Source organism: Cariama cristata, unplaced genomic scaffold (assembly GCF_000690535.1).
Source record: "Cariama cristata isolate BGI_N322 unplaced genomic scaffold, ASM69053v1 scaffold33326, whole genome shotgun sequence".
Classification (NCBI taxonomy): domain Eukaryota; kingdom Metazoa; phylum Chordata; class Aves; order Cariamiformes; family Cariamidae; genus Cariama; species Cariama cristata.
In genome coordinates this window covers 14,418-31,066 of record NW_009624502.1, presented here as the reverse complement: position 1 = coordinate 31,066, position 16,649 = coordinate 14,418, and the positions used below count along the sequence as shown (strand labels likewise).

The window sequence follows — 16,649 nt, the reverse complement described above, 5'->3', positions numbered from 1 at the left end:
CCTGAAGTACTCGGTGATGTCTCCCTTCTCCTGGAAGATGCTCAGCTGTCTTCAAGGCCTCTGTCTGCTTTGCATCAGACCATCCCGTGCTGCTTCGTCTGTGTTCCCCTGGTGTTGAGGCTCTCTGCAGCAAGTGTGGTTTTGCATACAGCGCCAGATACATCTGTGCTGCTACGTGAAAATGGTCTGGTTCAGGAGGGTGCAATGGGATTGAAGACTCGCAGGGGAACCCCCAGCGTGTCTAATACCTGTAGTGGATGGGGAAACTCCCAATGAAGCCATTAGGAGCAGATTTCTTGCTGCTTAAAATGGCAGAGCTGCTTCAACCAGCCTGACTCAGGGATGAAATTTGCTCTCTCTTTGGGAGGGAGGGGAATGAGCTTGGGTTTTCCCATTGTTGCTAGATGGAGACCAGCCCATGCTAAGTATCCTGGAAAGAACGAAATTCATCTCGGAAGATGGCCCAAATTCCAAATCTATTGGGCATTGCACAAATGTACCCTCTTATCAAAAACAAATTAAAATGCAGAAGGTGTGTCTGGCCTAATCCTGTGTTTAACTTGGCAGTCTGTGGTGTGTCAGCACAGACACTGTGGCATGCATGCAGGCTGTCAGTGCACTCTCTCTTCTGCTGGGGTGTGCTGCCAAGCAGTCCTTTAATTCTGCTCCTTTCTTTCAGGATCAGTCCATAATGCCTGAAGTGCGAGATCTCTCAGATGCCTTACCTGACTTGCCGATGGATCCCATCACGGGTGTTGGTGTGGTTGCATCCCGGAACCGAGCACCAACAGGTTATGATGTAGTAAGTAGAGCTGTTTCAGCTGCTGTTGCTAATGCTTTGGCTCTGCACTAATGAGGCTTTACTTGGCTGGGAATAGCATCTCTTCCAGAGAGAGCTTGCCTTCAGATATGGGTTTTAAGAAGTAATTTGATGTCCAGCTGCCCACCTCTCAGCCCACAGCATTTAGTGCTTTCCCTCAGTGGAGCTTTGTGGGTGCAATTGTGCTACTTCATCTGTGCCGCTCTAAAGGAGCATAATTACCTGGAGGAGGGGTTTTCAGAAACAGCTGGCCACTGTGGCATGCAAATTTAATAATCCTAGTAACATTCATCCTGAAGGAGTCCTAAGCATTGCACAAATAATATCTCTGAATAAATGGATCCCGCATCAGCTGTTTAATCCCATGTATCAGCACTGCACAATGATGATGAGAAACTTCAGAATGGGAAGCAAAGAGTTTCGCATCCAGCTGAAATTGCAAGGATGATTTTGATGGACAGAATGCAAACCTCTAAACTAAGCTTTGGCAGGAGACTGGGCAGCAGGAAAAGGCAGCTGGATACAACGGAGATGAATATGTGAATGGATAAAGGGAGGTCACTGTTTAACAGCTGCTTGTTCCTTGGGTTAGTTGCTGTGTAACGAACAGCATGATTTTTCTCCCCATAGATTAGTGTCCCAAACAGTGAAATACCACAAAACACTGACCTTGCAGAGCTCTATATGGAAAGATTTGGCCTGTAGTCCATCTGCTCATCTTTCTATGTATCCCGCTTCAACTGTGCTACATCACACCTTCGCTTTCCAGAGTCACACAGCTTGCATGGTTGTGAGTGGAAACCAGTTGACTTGAGGCTTTGCTCACACCTTTTCAGCTCTGGATCATTGCATACGCTGTTTGGTGTGAGAAGGAAGAAAATGGATCAAGCTGAAGTAAGGGCACAAGGGATGGAATTGTGAAAAGACTCCTTAAAGACCTGGAAGGTTTTTGCATTTACTGCATTTTTCTGAGTGCTCATTACCTGTGTGAGCCAGGCTGTGTAATTAGCTGCTTGGCCTGATAAAGGAGCGCAGGACAATGTGAGAGTTGTGATAACAGAATTGCATTCTGCCTAAATGACTGGGCAGAGAGAGCCTTCACCCCAGATAGCCTGTCTGTGGTTTAATAGGGAGCTTCAGCACTAACGCAGTTTAAACTAAACAAGATGAAAGAGTCTTCCTGTGGCTTAATCCAATTACGGTGGTGGTGTAATAATGCTTGTGAATGTGGGTCGCTCTCTCCTAGGGGGTACAGAGAGGAGGCTGCCTTTCCTCTGGTCCTTCTGCCTTCCTCCCTGTTTACAAGGAGCTGTTCTCTGACCTCAGGGCCAGCAGTCCCCGCTGCAGGCTGTAGGAAGGTGCCTGCTGTCTGCAGTTGTCTTACCCTAAGCATGGCTTCCACACGTTTACTGCTTCAGCCTCGTGTACGGCAAATCAGCAGTCCAGCTCCATGCCTGGGTGCTGTGAGCTGCAGTCGGTGTCCTTTCCACCGTGCAGCACCTGCTGTTATGGGGCGGCTCTGGGTACCACCCTGATGTAACAGGATGTCCTGGTGCCCAAACCCACGGGATGGTGGCACGCAGGGCTGTGCTTTGCTTGCCTGGGTGTCTGGGAAGGTGGCTGCTCTGCGCGAGTCAGGGCTCTGGAGCAGTGTGTGGTATGTGGGGTTGCCACTGCCACGTGACCGCTCAGGAACCCAGTCTGTCGTATCTGAGGGCACAAAGCCGAGTATGCAGAAGTGCACTTCTCGGTGCAGCAGGGAAAGCTCTGTTCCGAGACATGGGCAATGTGCAGGCTTGGGCAGTCCCAGGCTCTGTTTCTCCAGGTATGCAATTTCCCTAATGAGACACCGACAGTTGATTGTTGCTTCAGGGTGTAAAGCCTTGATGAAGGCACTTGTGGCATCTCCATCCTAGGAGTGTACTCCCTAAAACCCTAACAGTTAGAGGTTCAAACTGCACCCTGAAAAGGAGAACCACTCTCATATTTTGGGAAGTATTAACGCCAGTTTGTGTTGGGATGTTGTTGTAGTCCCCTTAGGGATCTGATTGGTTTGCCTTTTGCTACAGCATCATGCAGCATTCAGTACCACAGGTGAATTCAGAGATGTGTGGGAAAGTATTTCCTCTTGTTAGTGATGAGTCTAACATCGTGTAGTTTCACTGATGGTTTTGAGTTTTGTGATGAAGTACCCAATTCTCTCTTTCTGATACAGCTATGGTATTTACAGGCTTTACACCGTTTCCCTTTCATTCATGTCCTTTCTCCAATAAACAACCATTGCTATATTCTTTTCCTTCCTTTTCCCTTTGCTTCTCTTTAAAACAAGCAGGCAAAGGCATGGGTGTGTTCAGCCCAGGTGTAAGTTAAATGCCCAGGGATGTCCCAGTCTGTTTCCCAGGATCGCATGCAGCCCTGGGGTTCGGCGTACCACCTGGCTGGAGGTGGCGGTGCAGCAGAGCCCAGGGTACCAGACCCGGGGGAGTCTTGGCAAATGGGTCAGAGATCTTTCCCTCAGTAGTTTTTTAATTACTCAGAAATCTCTATTGCCTTTGTGTCTGCTTAGAAAACAGCTACTGATGCTTGTAATGACTAGCCAGGTCTTTTAACAGCTGAAGCACCAAAGACTTGATTTTGCCAAAATGTACAGAGTGTGTCTGAACTTAGATTCCTGAAAATCTGCCCAAACTGGCAAGACTGAGTGTATGGGTGGGGAGGAGAGGTGGGAGGCAGGGAGCCTGCGGTAGGAGAGAGGTGTGGTTCCTGTGCAACCGCGTTCCTTGCTGTGGGCTGAACGCCAGCACCACAGTGGGGTTTGCTCTGGGGCGAGAGCCCGAGCACGCCGCTCACCCAGGGCCATGCTGGAGCAGGGACGGCCCTGCACACCACCGAGTGGGCTCGTTTGCTACAGACCTGTCCTGTGGTAGCAGTAACCCCATACTGACTGCTGGGCAGCAGGTAGATCACCCCATGCTTGGAGAGGTGGACTGGGGGACACCTTCCTTACTGGGTGTCGCTCTGTCAAGTCCATCTGTTTGTAGCACATGCTTGAGGAGAGTCTTCCCCCAGCTCCATGAGGAGAAGGACCATTCCTTGGGCCTGCGGTGCTGGGTGCCCAGTGCCAGGTGCTGTGCCTTCCATCCTGTATGTTCCTTGCCTCTTAGCCAAGCAGAGGACTTGGTGAGCTGGGGCTGCACGGCGCCTGTCCTGCTGGACGGGTCTGCCTTGGCCCCTCCAGGTCAGCTCCCTTCCCGTGTTGCCCTACCGAGGGAACGCTGCCATTGTGAACCAGTGCTGGTCAGGCACAGCTCTGCTTCGAGAGGTGGGGGGGTCCTCCTTGCCTGCAGGAGCCCAGCAGATGATGTAAGAAGTTTCCTGTTTATATTGCTCTGTTTTCTTTCCCCATGAGTTTTCTGACAAGTTAATGCATGTTTACATTCTCTAGGCTTGGGAAAATTTGCAGAGGCAGAGTGCTCAGGGTTAGTTGCTGGGGATGTTGCCTGTGACTGTTGCATTTCGGCAGAAGCAGAAATGGTTTAACTGGCATTCCGGTGGCGCCCCGGCGCTGGCGAGTCCTTACCCTGGCTGCTTTTTGCTTCGTTGCTCACGTCCTCCTGCGAGGCGCCGCAGGTGGCACGGTGCAGCCTGCCTGGTGCTGCTGGGGCCTGCAACCGGACAGTGGCCGGCAGCTCAGCTGGGTGGGCAAGCATCAGAGGGGCCCAAGTGGCTGCTCAACAGGGACCCTGTCCCCAAGGGGCAGCGCTGTGGGCCAGGCCTGCCACTGCTGGCTCCCAGGAGCCAAGGACTCGGGTTCTGCCGGACCGGGGCAGGAGCGGGAAGGGGAGTCTGGGCTCAACCTGGACTGCTGTGCCTCCCTGGAGATGGGTTGGGTGCCTCGCTGTGTGGCTTCCTGCAGAACCAGCTTGGATCTTTCTACTAGATATTTGATGGATTAGAATGGCAGGGTTATTCTTAAAAGGATGGGTGGGGTGGGGTAGAGTTTGGGGTTTTTTTTCGTTGTTAAGTTGTAGTATGTCAGTGCTGGGCTTCCCTTTCTCCAGAGGGGTGGCAGTGCCAGCATGGGGACCTTTCATGGGTCTTGGCCAGCTGTGTTCCTGCTGTTCCCTGGGCGGTGAGTTGTAGAGATGATATGAACTGAAGTGATGTACTTCCACTTCTAATTATTTGGTATTGTTGTAAGTAATATAAAGTTCCCAAAGCTTACAGAGGTTAGATAAAAAGCACATGTGACAGCAACTTGTCTAGTGCCAATTTTACAGTTGCAGACTGGGTCTATTGCTGTCTGTTGAGTTTTAAGCATCTTTAATGTGGGAAATAAAGAAAACAAAACTGACTAACACAAGAAAAACCAAACATAGAATTTGAACCATATTAATTAACAAAGTGATTAAATCTGGTTGTAGTCATTCAAAGTGTCCCTATACGCCAACAGTTTTTCCAAGCAGTCTGTTTTCTGAATATCTTTTCTCCAGGACTGACTGACCTGTGGGGGAGGAAGATGCATGTGGATTTTATATATTCCTAAGCTAGCACTTTAGGAAAGAGTTGAATTCAAGGAATAATAAACAAACAGAAAATCCTACCAAAATCCTATTTTAAAATTTTACTATTTAGAAATGATGCATGTTTCTTTGCAGAACCCTGATCTCAAAAGCTGTGTGTGTCATATAAGGGCTCGAGCTGAGCAGGGGCTTGTGAACAGCAGTTGCCAAAACGCAAAGAGCAGCCAATGCACTTTGTTCTCTCTGATCAGGCAGTAAACACGCTTTTTTCTCCCGCACTTCGGATAATTGGAGGGTCTTGTCAGTGCATATCTCTTGCTTCCTGTGCCCTACACGGAGTCTCTGCTCAACAAAAGATGGGTGCAAACAGTAACAACAAATGTCAGCTCTTTGTTATCAGGCTGTTCTGTGGGCCAAGGTCGTACTCAATTCAATAAGATTAGATTTGGAAGAGCTGCAGTGGAGCGATTTGCCCCCATCTGAGAGGCATTAGGCAGAAATTCAGCTGTGCTTCTGTGTAGCTTCAGACCATGCTAGAGTCTCCTGTTGGGAGCCATCGGTCGGATGTTAGTCTGGTGAGCTGATCTTATTTCTGCTACCCTTCTCCTTATGTTTGCCACCTTGTCTCCTCTCTCATTCAACAACAAACCTTGTGGGGCAGGGGGTCTTACCAGCTTGCACCGTCCAGGGCGAGTGCCCAGCTGCTAACAGAGCAGAGGCCTTTCCCTGGGCACAGTGCTGCCTCACGCCCACTCCTTGAATCAGCTCGAAAGTGAGATCATCTGTCTTTCTCTTCCTGCACGTGCCTCTGTCTCTTGGGTGGAGGGCCTAGGGTCTGTTTCCTTTGCCCTGCGTGCGGTGTGTGCCACTGATTCAACTGGATGCAGGGTTGCATTGGAGAAGGATGTTTTCAGGGTGCATCCTTGCACGTGGCACTGCTGCTAAAGTCTGCGAGTGACCTGGACTTTCCCCAACTGCTGGAAGCACCTTTTTGGCCTGGGAACCAGAATTCCTGGATGGCTTTTCTGTGAAAATAATACTGAGATTGGGTAGTTTCTGTGCTTTGTCTACACGGACCCCTCCTCGCAGCTTGCCCCAGTGTGCCCTTGTGTGCAGGGTGGTAATGAGAGCCTCGATATGCTGACTTTTCCAAACTATTGTTTGGAGACTGTAACCAAAGTTGCTGTTTCCTCATTAGAATAGCCTTTGTCAGAGCATCTTTAATCAACAGACTCCCGAGAGACAGCATTTTTAGAACTTCTTTTTATACCTCCTCTTGGAAGTTCTTTACACTGCACCTCATGAAGAAACTAATGAGATGCTGTGAGAGTTCGGGCTACTGTTAATTAGAAGAGGTCTGAGGAAGAAGTACTGCACATATATTAACTTTATCTTGGCTCACATGTCTCCTCTCTCCCTCTGTCTCTTCTTTCCAGGTTGCACAAACAGCAGATGGCTTGGATGCTGACCTCTGGAAAGATGGCTTATTTAAATCCAAGGTCACACGATACCTGTGCTTCACGAGATCATTTTCAAAAGAAAATGTAAGTCCGTTTGCTGAGTGTCTGCATGATTTGCATCTGTGCCTGGTATGCTCTTGCCCATAAGATGATTCATTTTATGGAGCCAATTATAATTCAAGCCGGCATTTCACTGAGTTTGAGTGAGTCAGGAGGCAAACTGCAATGGCTAGATATTCGCATTTTGTCTATATTCTTCATGGAAAGAAATCACTGGCAAAATCTGTAATAAAAGCAGCGGCAAAGGGAATGCTTGCATTTCAGCAGCCCCCTCAAACTAGTGTTTCTTTCTGTAGCAATGGGCACTGCATGCTTATAATCCTGATGAATTTCTAAATCTCGCTACCTAGAGAAGCAAATGCTGCAGGTAGTGTTGATGAGGGAAATGTTAGTTTCTGAATCTGGGGTATCATAGATATTTTCTTGAAGGATTAAGAAGGATGTTTTTGGTGCTGATTTTTGAAAATTTGCCCACGTTGTGCATATGCTACGATATTCTTGTTATCTTCTAGTATGGCTATTAAGCGTAAGTTAATTTCTGGTTAGTGGCAGTTGTTTGCCCACATCTTCTGTGGAGGAGAGGAGACCGTGTGCCATGAGAGCCTGATGCCTTCTACTGTGTTTTTGGTTGAGGCTAGTGTGAAAACTTCCTCTTTTCTGGAGGAACTATTTAATTCTACAATGAATGCACTCCATCTAGTGGGTAATCCTGCTTTTTGTCGTGTTTTGGATATTCGCAGTGACTCTGTTGTCAGGGTATGGAGATACCATTTTGTACTTGTGCTTTCACCAATGATGGGAACAGAAAAGCGACTGCGACTGCAGAGGCTGATCATGGGGCCTGACAGGAAAGCTGGGGGCTGCCAATTTCCAGCATTTGACCTTTTTTCCATCCGCTTCCCTGCCTGCCTCTCGATTAAAATAAAGCTCCAGAGCTATGGGAAATACTGCTTCCTGGAATGGATGGACAATAACTGTGCTTTTCATCCTGGAGTACCTGCAGTAGCAGGAATAATAGCCCCAGAATAGGCAGGGAGGGTATTAAACAGAAAGATTTGTGAAGATTTGAGTATTAAGTTTGTCTGTGACTGCCTTAAATGGGAGGTTGTCAGAAATAATTACAGGATAGTAGCAACTGCTGGCTAACAGAGACAACGTAAATACCCTCAGTCGGTGCCTCTTGGGCTTTTGTCATGAATCGTCTGCTCTCACAGTTTGGGAATACGTTCCTTACATTGATGAGGAATTAATTAAAGGGGGAGGACCGCCGGTCCCAGCAGCACAGCAGCCTGGTGTGCAAGGTGTGGTGCGAGTCGCTCCGTCCCGCGCGTGGATTGTCTCGAGCCCTGCGTCAGTGGCATGCGAGAGCTGCGGGCGCTTCTGGCAGAGCTCCTGGCCAGCAGCCTGCAGGCAGTGCTTGCCCCTCACCACGGCCGTACCTGATGGGCAGCGGGAGTGCCCTCTCTTCTCAGAGACTGTGTTTCCCAAGGCTGGTCAGCCTCCTCCGGCCGGCCGAGCTGGCTCCCTCCCAAGCATCCACCGCTGCCTGTGCTAGACAGAACGTGTGCTCGTGCTGCTTGAAGCTCTGGGCTTCACATGTGCGAGGAGGCCTTTTTGTGAGGCAGAGGCCAGACCGGTAGATGCTGACACCAGTCTGCCAGCCCCTGGGAAGCACACAGAGCCGATTAGCACTCCTTGTCCTCTGACGGCAGGAAGGCTGGAAGCGGGCTGATGGCCTGGGAGGAGGAGGGGACCGGACTGATGGAGGAAGAGCCTTTTCCTCTTGTACAGCGAGCAGCACTTTCGTCCCCACTTAGCCCAGCAAGAGCTTTCCCTCCCCTCTCAGTCCTCTTCAGCCACACAGGGGTACAATGTGCTGCCCATCTGGGGACCTCTGAGGGTTAAAAGGCCTTGGTCCTTCGCAGTAGCAGTGACCTAGTGGTCTAGGGAGAGGCTTCTTTCACCTGGACACTGATGTGTTGCTGCACTTTGGGTTGGAAGATTTACCACTTGAGGGGTTTTTTTGTTTGTTTTTAACAAGACGCTGGGAACTATTTGCTCTGAAGAACACGTTGTAGTTAGCAGAGTTAATGCACCTCAGATACCTGGTTTGTAACAGAGACAATCTGTAGTGTCTCTTTATCAGAGTCGTCATTCTCAACAGCTTGAAGTATTTGACAGATTGTAAGGGCATTGCTGGTATTTGAGTGCCATGGTGAGGAGACCCTGAATGGCCCATCTCACAAATGGGGAGGCTTTGTGCCCTTTTCTCCTGTGTATGTGGTAAAGCATCAATGCTGACTGCTAGCGTTTCAGCAGCTAACAAACTTACGAGAGGCCTCTCTCCTACCTGTCTGCTGTTGATGGAGAAATGATCGTTGGTTCAGCTGAAAGTTGCATGCTGATGTAACACAGCCAGACAGTTTGGATAAATAAAACATGAAAGATGAATCGGCAGCGACCACTTCATCTACCATGTGCTGTGCCAGGACCACGTTAACTGATACATTCAGGCTTCACAGCATCCAGCATTGCTTGCTCTGAGATGCCCTGGCCAACGCAGGGAGGGAGGCATGTGGGGGCTGCCAGGCCTTGGACACTTTGTGTGAGCAGAGGACGTGTGCCACGCTTGTGTGTGGTGGGACAGGGCTTGGGCGTGGTGGCCTGGTGAGGAGTTGACCATGAAATGCAGAACCTCCGAAAAATAAACTCAGACCTGATTTCCCCTTTTTTCAGAGGCTGCAAATTTAAATATGTTTTAAAATAGTTCAGTGTAATAGTTGGAGAGCAGAGGTTTGCCTGAAATACTATACCAGTTAAAAACTAAAGGAGATGCTTAGCAACCAGTAACAGTAAAACACACTGACATGGTTTCATGGCTTAGGATGAGATTTTAATTGTTCTGTATTGCATTTCTGTTTATAAAGGCTGTGCAGTAACTAAAGTGTGGGGTTTTTTCTTCCATACATGAACCCAGATTATTGGCAGCAATGCTGGCTTTAACGAGAACTGCAAAGAAAATCTGGTCTCTAAACAATTGTGGAGGCTGTCATTCTGAAATGTATTTTGAGCTCTTCAAGCCTTGATTAATAGGACGAGGCATCAGTTCAGAATTCATATGGACTCCAAATGAAGTTCTTTGTTCCAAATGGCCCGCTTTTCTGGAGTGCGCCTGCGTTTGGAGCTAGAACCATGTCTATTCAGTACTAATTAGCTAATGCATGTAATAACTTTGGCTGTGTCTGCATGAACCTTCTTCCCGTAATGCTTTCTGCTGTTACTGTCACAGAAATGTCACGTTGCTATTGTAGATGTAGAGTGTGTGAGAACTAAGGTGACCTGCTTAATGGATGAGTTGCTGGAGGTAATACTTTGAACTGCCGTGTTTCCAAAGGGAAGAATTTGGTTGTGCTTCTGAGGATCCAGAAGTACGGTAGTGGACGAGGTGTAAATGCTGGAAGTTGTCCAGTGTCTCCTAGTCAATCATCATGTAGTTCCTGCAGAGAGGACAGTTGCAAGTGTTGGCTTGGTCCCTCCTTACCATTTTAAAAGTTGGTGGTCAGATACAATGACGTGGCGTCTTGGAGTTTAGCAGGTGAGAAAAGCTGGGTTTGAGTTTGGTGATATTGTCATAGTCAACTGTTTCTTTTCTCTCTCCGAAGAGTCATTTAGGCAACGTCTTGGTTGATATGAAGCTCATTGATATCAAGGACACTTTACCTGTGGGCTTCATCCCCATCCAGGAGACCATTGATACACGTAAGTTGGTGTCTGTTCTTCAGTCCTGTGCCTGGGGAGCAGCCGCTCCACGGGTGCCTGTGTGGTTGGGCGATGGAGGGCTGTATCCCAGGCAGAGGGATGCTCTCAGCACTGCTGCTCTCTGTCTGGGGTTACATGGGCATGTTTAGGGGCGGCTCTGGACTGCGATGGAACAGCCTTCAGTTCTCCTGTACTCTTCAGGCTTTTTAGTACTGCTGCCTGACTGTCACCAGCTCACCTGATAGAGCAGCACAGCTCTGGGGCAGGAAGGAATAGGGTTTGTGGTTTTTTTTTTTTTCATTTTGCAAGGGTAGACTAGACCTAGCAGGAGCAGAGCTGCTGTGCTGAGAGATGTTCACAAATGGATACTGAAAGGAAGGGTGTATGCTCATGGTGCTGGGTTAATGTGTGCTGGCTTTACACCTCCTGCTGCAAACAAATGAAGGCCCATGTGCTGGCGGATAGTGCTGAGGATGGTGGTGTATGTTTGTGCTTGCTGAGAGAAGGCACAAGTGGAATGTCCAGGGAAAATACCATCCTTGTTTCTGCAAGGCAGAAATCTCTTTGCTGCAACATTTAAGCCAGCAGTTCCCAAGCAGTGTATTGGGATCCCCTGAGACTCACGGCAGCCGCCGCTGGCGCCGCGGCTAGTGTATTGGGATCCCCGGAGACTCACGGCAGCGGCAGCTGGCGCCGCGGCTGGTCGCAGCACTGTGCTCTGCAGCAGGCATCCAGTGCTTTGGGCTGGCAGTGCGGAGGAGGCTGGGGACGAGCCCCATGGGAGCCGAGTGTGGAAGGGCTTCAGGTCACCATGTGCTGGTGCCGAGTGTACAGCTACTGCTCAAGAGCAGGGCTAGTACAGTGCTCGTCAGTAATGAAATCCAGCTTAGTTATGAGTAGAAAGGAGTTATATGAGCCTGCTTTGTGGGGAATAATTCATCTGGATCTGCAGCAGATGAGAGTGTTTTTTCAGTCACTGCTGACCTGGTTCTGATTAGAACCTGTGACCTAGAAGTTAAAGGCTCCGCAGCCCATTTCCCATTCCCCTGGGTCACCACCTTTCCCTGGGGAATTCCTGGGTGCATGTGGCACAGGGGAGAGTCGTCGGCTTATCCTGCTCACCCTTGGGAGTGCTGGACACTTACAAAAACTACAGCAGCACCCAGTGAAAGTCTGGTGGAAAGGTGGAAGGGGACTTTGTAATTAGTTTAAAATGCATTGGATTGCCACCCATACAATCTTTAAAGCAGAGGCACTGTCTGTAGTAATGAAGTGATGCATATCCCTGCCTCCATTAGCATGAATGAACACATTTCGATTGACTGTTTATAATATGTTTACTTAAAATTAACTCTGGTTAAGCATGTTAAATTAATGAATCCAGCTCCTAAACCAAGTTTGCTACAGGCTGCAGACTCTAGCTGAGTGTGAAAGGGACCACAGATAAAAGCAAATAGTCACTTTGTATTTACTGTGAAAGTCAAATAAGAGGCACTGACTTTGTTCAGAGTTAAATTTGTGATTATACATGTTTCTGTGCTCTTCTCTAAGTGACAGTTGGCTTGCAGTAAATATATTAAATATAGTACTCCTTACTAGGTTGTGAGAAAATTTTCAGATGTGGAAGCCTTAAACCTGGGGCTCCTAAAATCAATTTTAGGCACTTCAAATAAAAGCCCTAGTTTTCCAAAGCAGAGGAGGACTAGAATTCAGGGATATAGGTATTTAACATCTCTAAAAAGCAGCACTGTAACTGCAAAGCTGCACGCGCAGATGCTGTGTTGTGACACACCTCGCACTGTCTGTACATTTATTGGTGCTGGTGTGACAGCAAATTTCAGAGGCCAGGATGGATTGCTTTCTCCAAGGTGCGGATTATGAAACAGGAGGAGCCTGTAGAGACAGGGCTGCTTGCCATCTGTTGAAGTGAGAGGATATTTTTAAGCTGGAGGATATTTATTCATATTAAAATGAAGGGGTTTTATTTTGCAGGCACTTGTTTGTAGTTGTTGGTTGCTTCCAGATTTTCATTCAGTGTCTGCACTTTAGATTTCCAGTTTATCAATAGGCTTCTGTCATGTCTTTCAAGTACCTGCATTCACAAATAGAAACCTCACCTTGCTCCCATGGAGACTCTTGTGGACTCTTTAGGGTGAGATGGAGCGATGCTCTCCAAGCACTGCAGATCTGTGTCTGTGTGCCAGTACCACCTGTTGTCATGCGACTGACCCATAGCTGAATGTGGATTGGATCTGCATGCAGACAGACAGTGTACATATACATGAATTGATTATTCAGATAAGCCTTAACGCTGATGGACTTGAGTTTTTCTTGATGGATAACATGGAAACAAGTGAAATTGCTCTGCGATGCATAGCAGGAAAGGGCCGTGCAGCAGATTCATCCGCCCTCTGAACACAGGCTAATGCAGCACAGTTGCCCCATAGGAGGTCCTAGCGATTACTGCTTTGTAAATCTGGTTTATTCTTACAAAGATAGAAGGGCAAATGCGGTGGGAGTATCATTTCAGTGCTTGCTGAGCCAGGAGAGGTCATTAACCCTTAGGATGTCTGAGATTTGGACAGACAACTTTTACTGTTAGCCACTCTGCATGGCCGTCTGTTTTTCTGCCTGCTCCTTCTCTCGGTTTTGTTGGCCGTTTGGAAGCACTTGGCAGAATAAACTGACCGGTTGTGTCAGCAGCTTCCAGGTGTGTTCCTAGAGGTGATGCTTGAGGGAGGAATATTTAGATATGACTATCCAGGCCGGTAAAGCAAACATTACCTTGGAAAGAGAAAGCAAATGTGAGAAGCATGTGGAAGTGGAAGAATCACCTGCCATTTCTGTTCTGTGGTGCAGTACTCTGTGGCATACGTGATGTCTTATCTTCTCTGCAGCGGGTAGTAGGGAGTATTGGTTTATCGCAGTGCCTAATAACAAATCTCACACAGTGTACAGAGGGCTCCTGATAGAAAATTCCTCCAGTAACTGAATGGCACTGCACTGTCTGGTTTGCTGACATATATCTGTTCTTCGACTCCAGTTCCTGCCATAATTATCTGCCTAATATCTGGGGAGGCAATAAATAACATTTATACCCTAATCTTGCATAAAACCCACCCTGTGTCCTGGGTTGTTTTTGCAGAAGAAATAGCTTTCAGAAAGAAGAGGCTGTGCATTAAATTCATCCCTCGAGATTCTACAGAGGCAGCGATCTGTGATATCCGAATCCTGGGTAGATCTAAACAAGCCCCTCCTCAGTACACGTTCATTGGGTAAGTGCCCCTCACTCCAGAAGCTGTTGTCATAAATTCAATTGTACCAAGGATAAGCACCCTGTTTTCCTGTAATTACTAAGTAGTAGTTTGTAAGAGCTGAAGCTTGTCATTAGAGAAGTCTGCATATGTACAAGTGTTACTGAGTTTGATGTAGGAATTAACTAACCTCCACCCCCCCCCCCTTTTTTTTTTTAATTAGACTGATTCTCACTAACCAAGGTGTTTGTCAAACACATCAGTGCTTGATACTTGTGCATGTGTGCAGCATTTGCTGGTTGCATTAATGTCTTCTGTGTTGATTACACAGGGAGTTGAACAACATGGGCATTTGGTACCGGATGGGCAGAGTTCCACGCAACCATGAATCTTCACAGCCTGTGACTCCTCCTTCCCAAGTACCATCTTCGACACCAGCTCCTAACCTGCCAAGGTAAGTTTTCTGCTTTCTAGCCTTTTCTGCTTGATGCTGCATGGTGTATTGTTACTAACCTTGCCTGGCAGAATGAAGACCAGGGTACCGCATCAGTATGATTGATTACATGGCATGATCCAATAATGAGGGAATGTGTCCTCCTTTCAAGTATTTGCCTACTGCAAGTTCCTTTGGCTGTCATTGCACAAAGACATAGGGTGAAGGAGTTGGAAGAAATAAAAAGCCTGCAGAGGAAGGGAAACGGCACACTACACCTTTGCTTTGCTTTAAACTGCAGGATGTTGTAGTTTCCAACAAGTATGCATGGGTCACCCCTGCAGTATGGGCCAGAACGGTAGCCAAGCCAATTTCTCTCCTTGACCAAAGGGAGGGAGAAGCCTTCATACAGATTTTAATGCATAGGGACACAAGTTTTGCTCGATCTCCAGAATTGGTCCACTCATGGTTTGAAGTACAGGCCCTGTTTTTTCTTTTCTTGGACCAGACTGCTGTGCTCCAGTCTTGCAGCCGACACTGAGCATGCAGAGCAGATTGCTCATCCTGCAGCGACTGACAGGAGCAGCACTTTGGGCAGATGCTGGCATAGTGTCTGCCCAGGTCATTTTCCATGTGTTATGGACAATATCTGTGTGTGTGTATAAATGTATGCACTTGTATACTTACATAAAAGAGTAGTCTTGTATTGACAGCTAACTTGATGGATTTCTCTGGACAAAAGAGTGGTTAAGCAACAAACCAACCCAGACAGAGGTTAAACTGAGCGCTTTATACTCCTGGCATTTGCTGTGAAAGCACAGCATCCAGTGTGAGACGAGCTCCAGCTGATGAGGCTCATCGACTGAGCTCTGGGCCAGGCTATTGCCAGGGGACAGCACATTCTCTATGGGTCCCTTTGGGCTTTTGCTTAATTAAGCGAACACGTATTTTTGCACTAGGCATTTGGTATACTGCAGATACGTTTACAGTATTACAATAACTGTTGAGAGCTAGAATTTCGAAGGAAACAGCGGAGGGGAATTCCAGGGGGATCAGTTTGTGTACAGAGGTCATTGTATCGTATGGCTGGAAAATACCCATGTCCTTTGGAGTCTTGATTTACAGGTCGTTTCAGAGAGTGATGCTTTTAAACTGCTGTAAACTGTTTCTGAAAAAGCTATCAGGTATCTTTTTAAAGCAGGTGTGTACATTTGAGCCTTCACCCGTGACCCAGGCTTAAACCTGTTGTCTTGTGGTGGCTCCTTGAGCTCTCCAAAGCATTTGGGCATTTCTTTCACCAAGAGTTTTGCTCAGTCACCTGCCGTGCCGTGGCACACTGCTTGCTGTCCTGTGCTGTCAGGTGTGCTGCAGGCAGAGATGCTGTCTTGCTTCTCAAACAGAGATGGAGGCAAAAGAGATGAAAAGCCAGCAGTCTTCTGGAGATTTCAGCCTGTCCCACTGGGAGCTGGTACATTGTTTTGAAGCTCCACTGGACATAACCTACATGCTAGCACAGGCCATGTGAGATCAGAGAAAAAGATGTCTTGATTTTAGAGCACAGATCTTCATTTTCTGTCTACAAGAAATTCTGACCTTGGCGAATTTCCACAATAAAGAGAAAAAATTATCATAGCAAGAGAATGTCAATGGCGGTCCTTAATCATGAAGTGTAGAAGGGTCACTTTATGGCTGAGCAGGGAAGGCTGTGGCGCAGTGTCAGAGCTATTGGGAACAGGGCCAAAATTAGAGCTCAGAGCATCAGCGACAGTCTGAAAAGAAGTGTTTACAAGGCTTATATATTTTATAACCTCTTGTTGTACAGTTTATGGTTTACAATGGCTGCAAGGAAATTGGATCAGTTTTGCTTTACTTGCCAAATAAAGCAAATGTCAAAATAGTCAATATAAAATGTATTCTAATTTGGCTGAGTTAAAACAGCCAGTATGCAGTGGAATAATTGAATGTTACATTAATGCCTCCTAGTAAAAACCACCTGTCTGTAGCCAGCTCCACTCTCATGCCCTGTGCGTGATTTACAGGTAACTTTTACACCACCAGGCTGATCATTCAAAGCAACTTTCATGTCTGTTTTTTTACTCTGATTATTTATTATCCAATATATTTTTTAAGAAATAGAAATGTATATAAAGGTGCATCCTGCAAATATTTCATTATTACGGGGAACACGTACTACTTGAAAGCCTTTTTTAATACTTTATCAGCAATGTGGTAAGTTACTCAGCACTTAATGTTTGTGGAAGATTGTAGTCAGAAGTAACCTCTTATTTTTACGTTACCATAGAGAGATGAGATTACAGTGCTGGCAAGTTTGCTGTTTTA

General features: G+C 47.3%; 1 protein-coding gene across 1 annotated transcript; it reads left to right on the top strand.

The window, feature by feature from the left end:
* The first annotated feature begins 685 nt into the window (after positions 1-685).
* On the top strand, positions 686-14,334 carry MVB12B (multivesicular body subunit 12B). Its single transcript, XM_009703192.1, has 5 exons — positions 686-802; positions 6,780-6,887; positions 10,526-10,622; positions 13,768-13,897; positions 14,208-14,334. The coding sequence occupies exons 1-5, from the start codon at positions 692-694 to the stop codon at positions 14,332-14,334; spliced, it is 573 nt and encodes a 190-aa protein (XP_009701494.1). The 5' UTR covers positions 686-691.
* The last annotated feature ends 2,315 nt before the right edge of the window (positions 14,335-16,649 follow it).

Excerpts from the sequence above, each read along its gene's own strand:
- MVB12B (XM_009703192.1), top strand. The coding sequence starts at position 692 with ATGCCTGAAGTGCGAGATCTCTCAGATGCCTTACCTGACTTGCCGATG. Across the intron at positions 803-6,779 it reads CACCAACAGGTTATGATGTA|GTTGCACAAACAGCAGATGG; the intron begins GTAAGTAGAGCT and ends TCTTCTTTCCAG. Across the intron at positions 13,898-14,207 it reads CCTCAGTACACGTTCATTGG|GGAGTTGAACAACATGGGCA; the intron begins GTAAGTGCCCCT and ends TTGATTACACAG.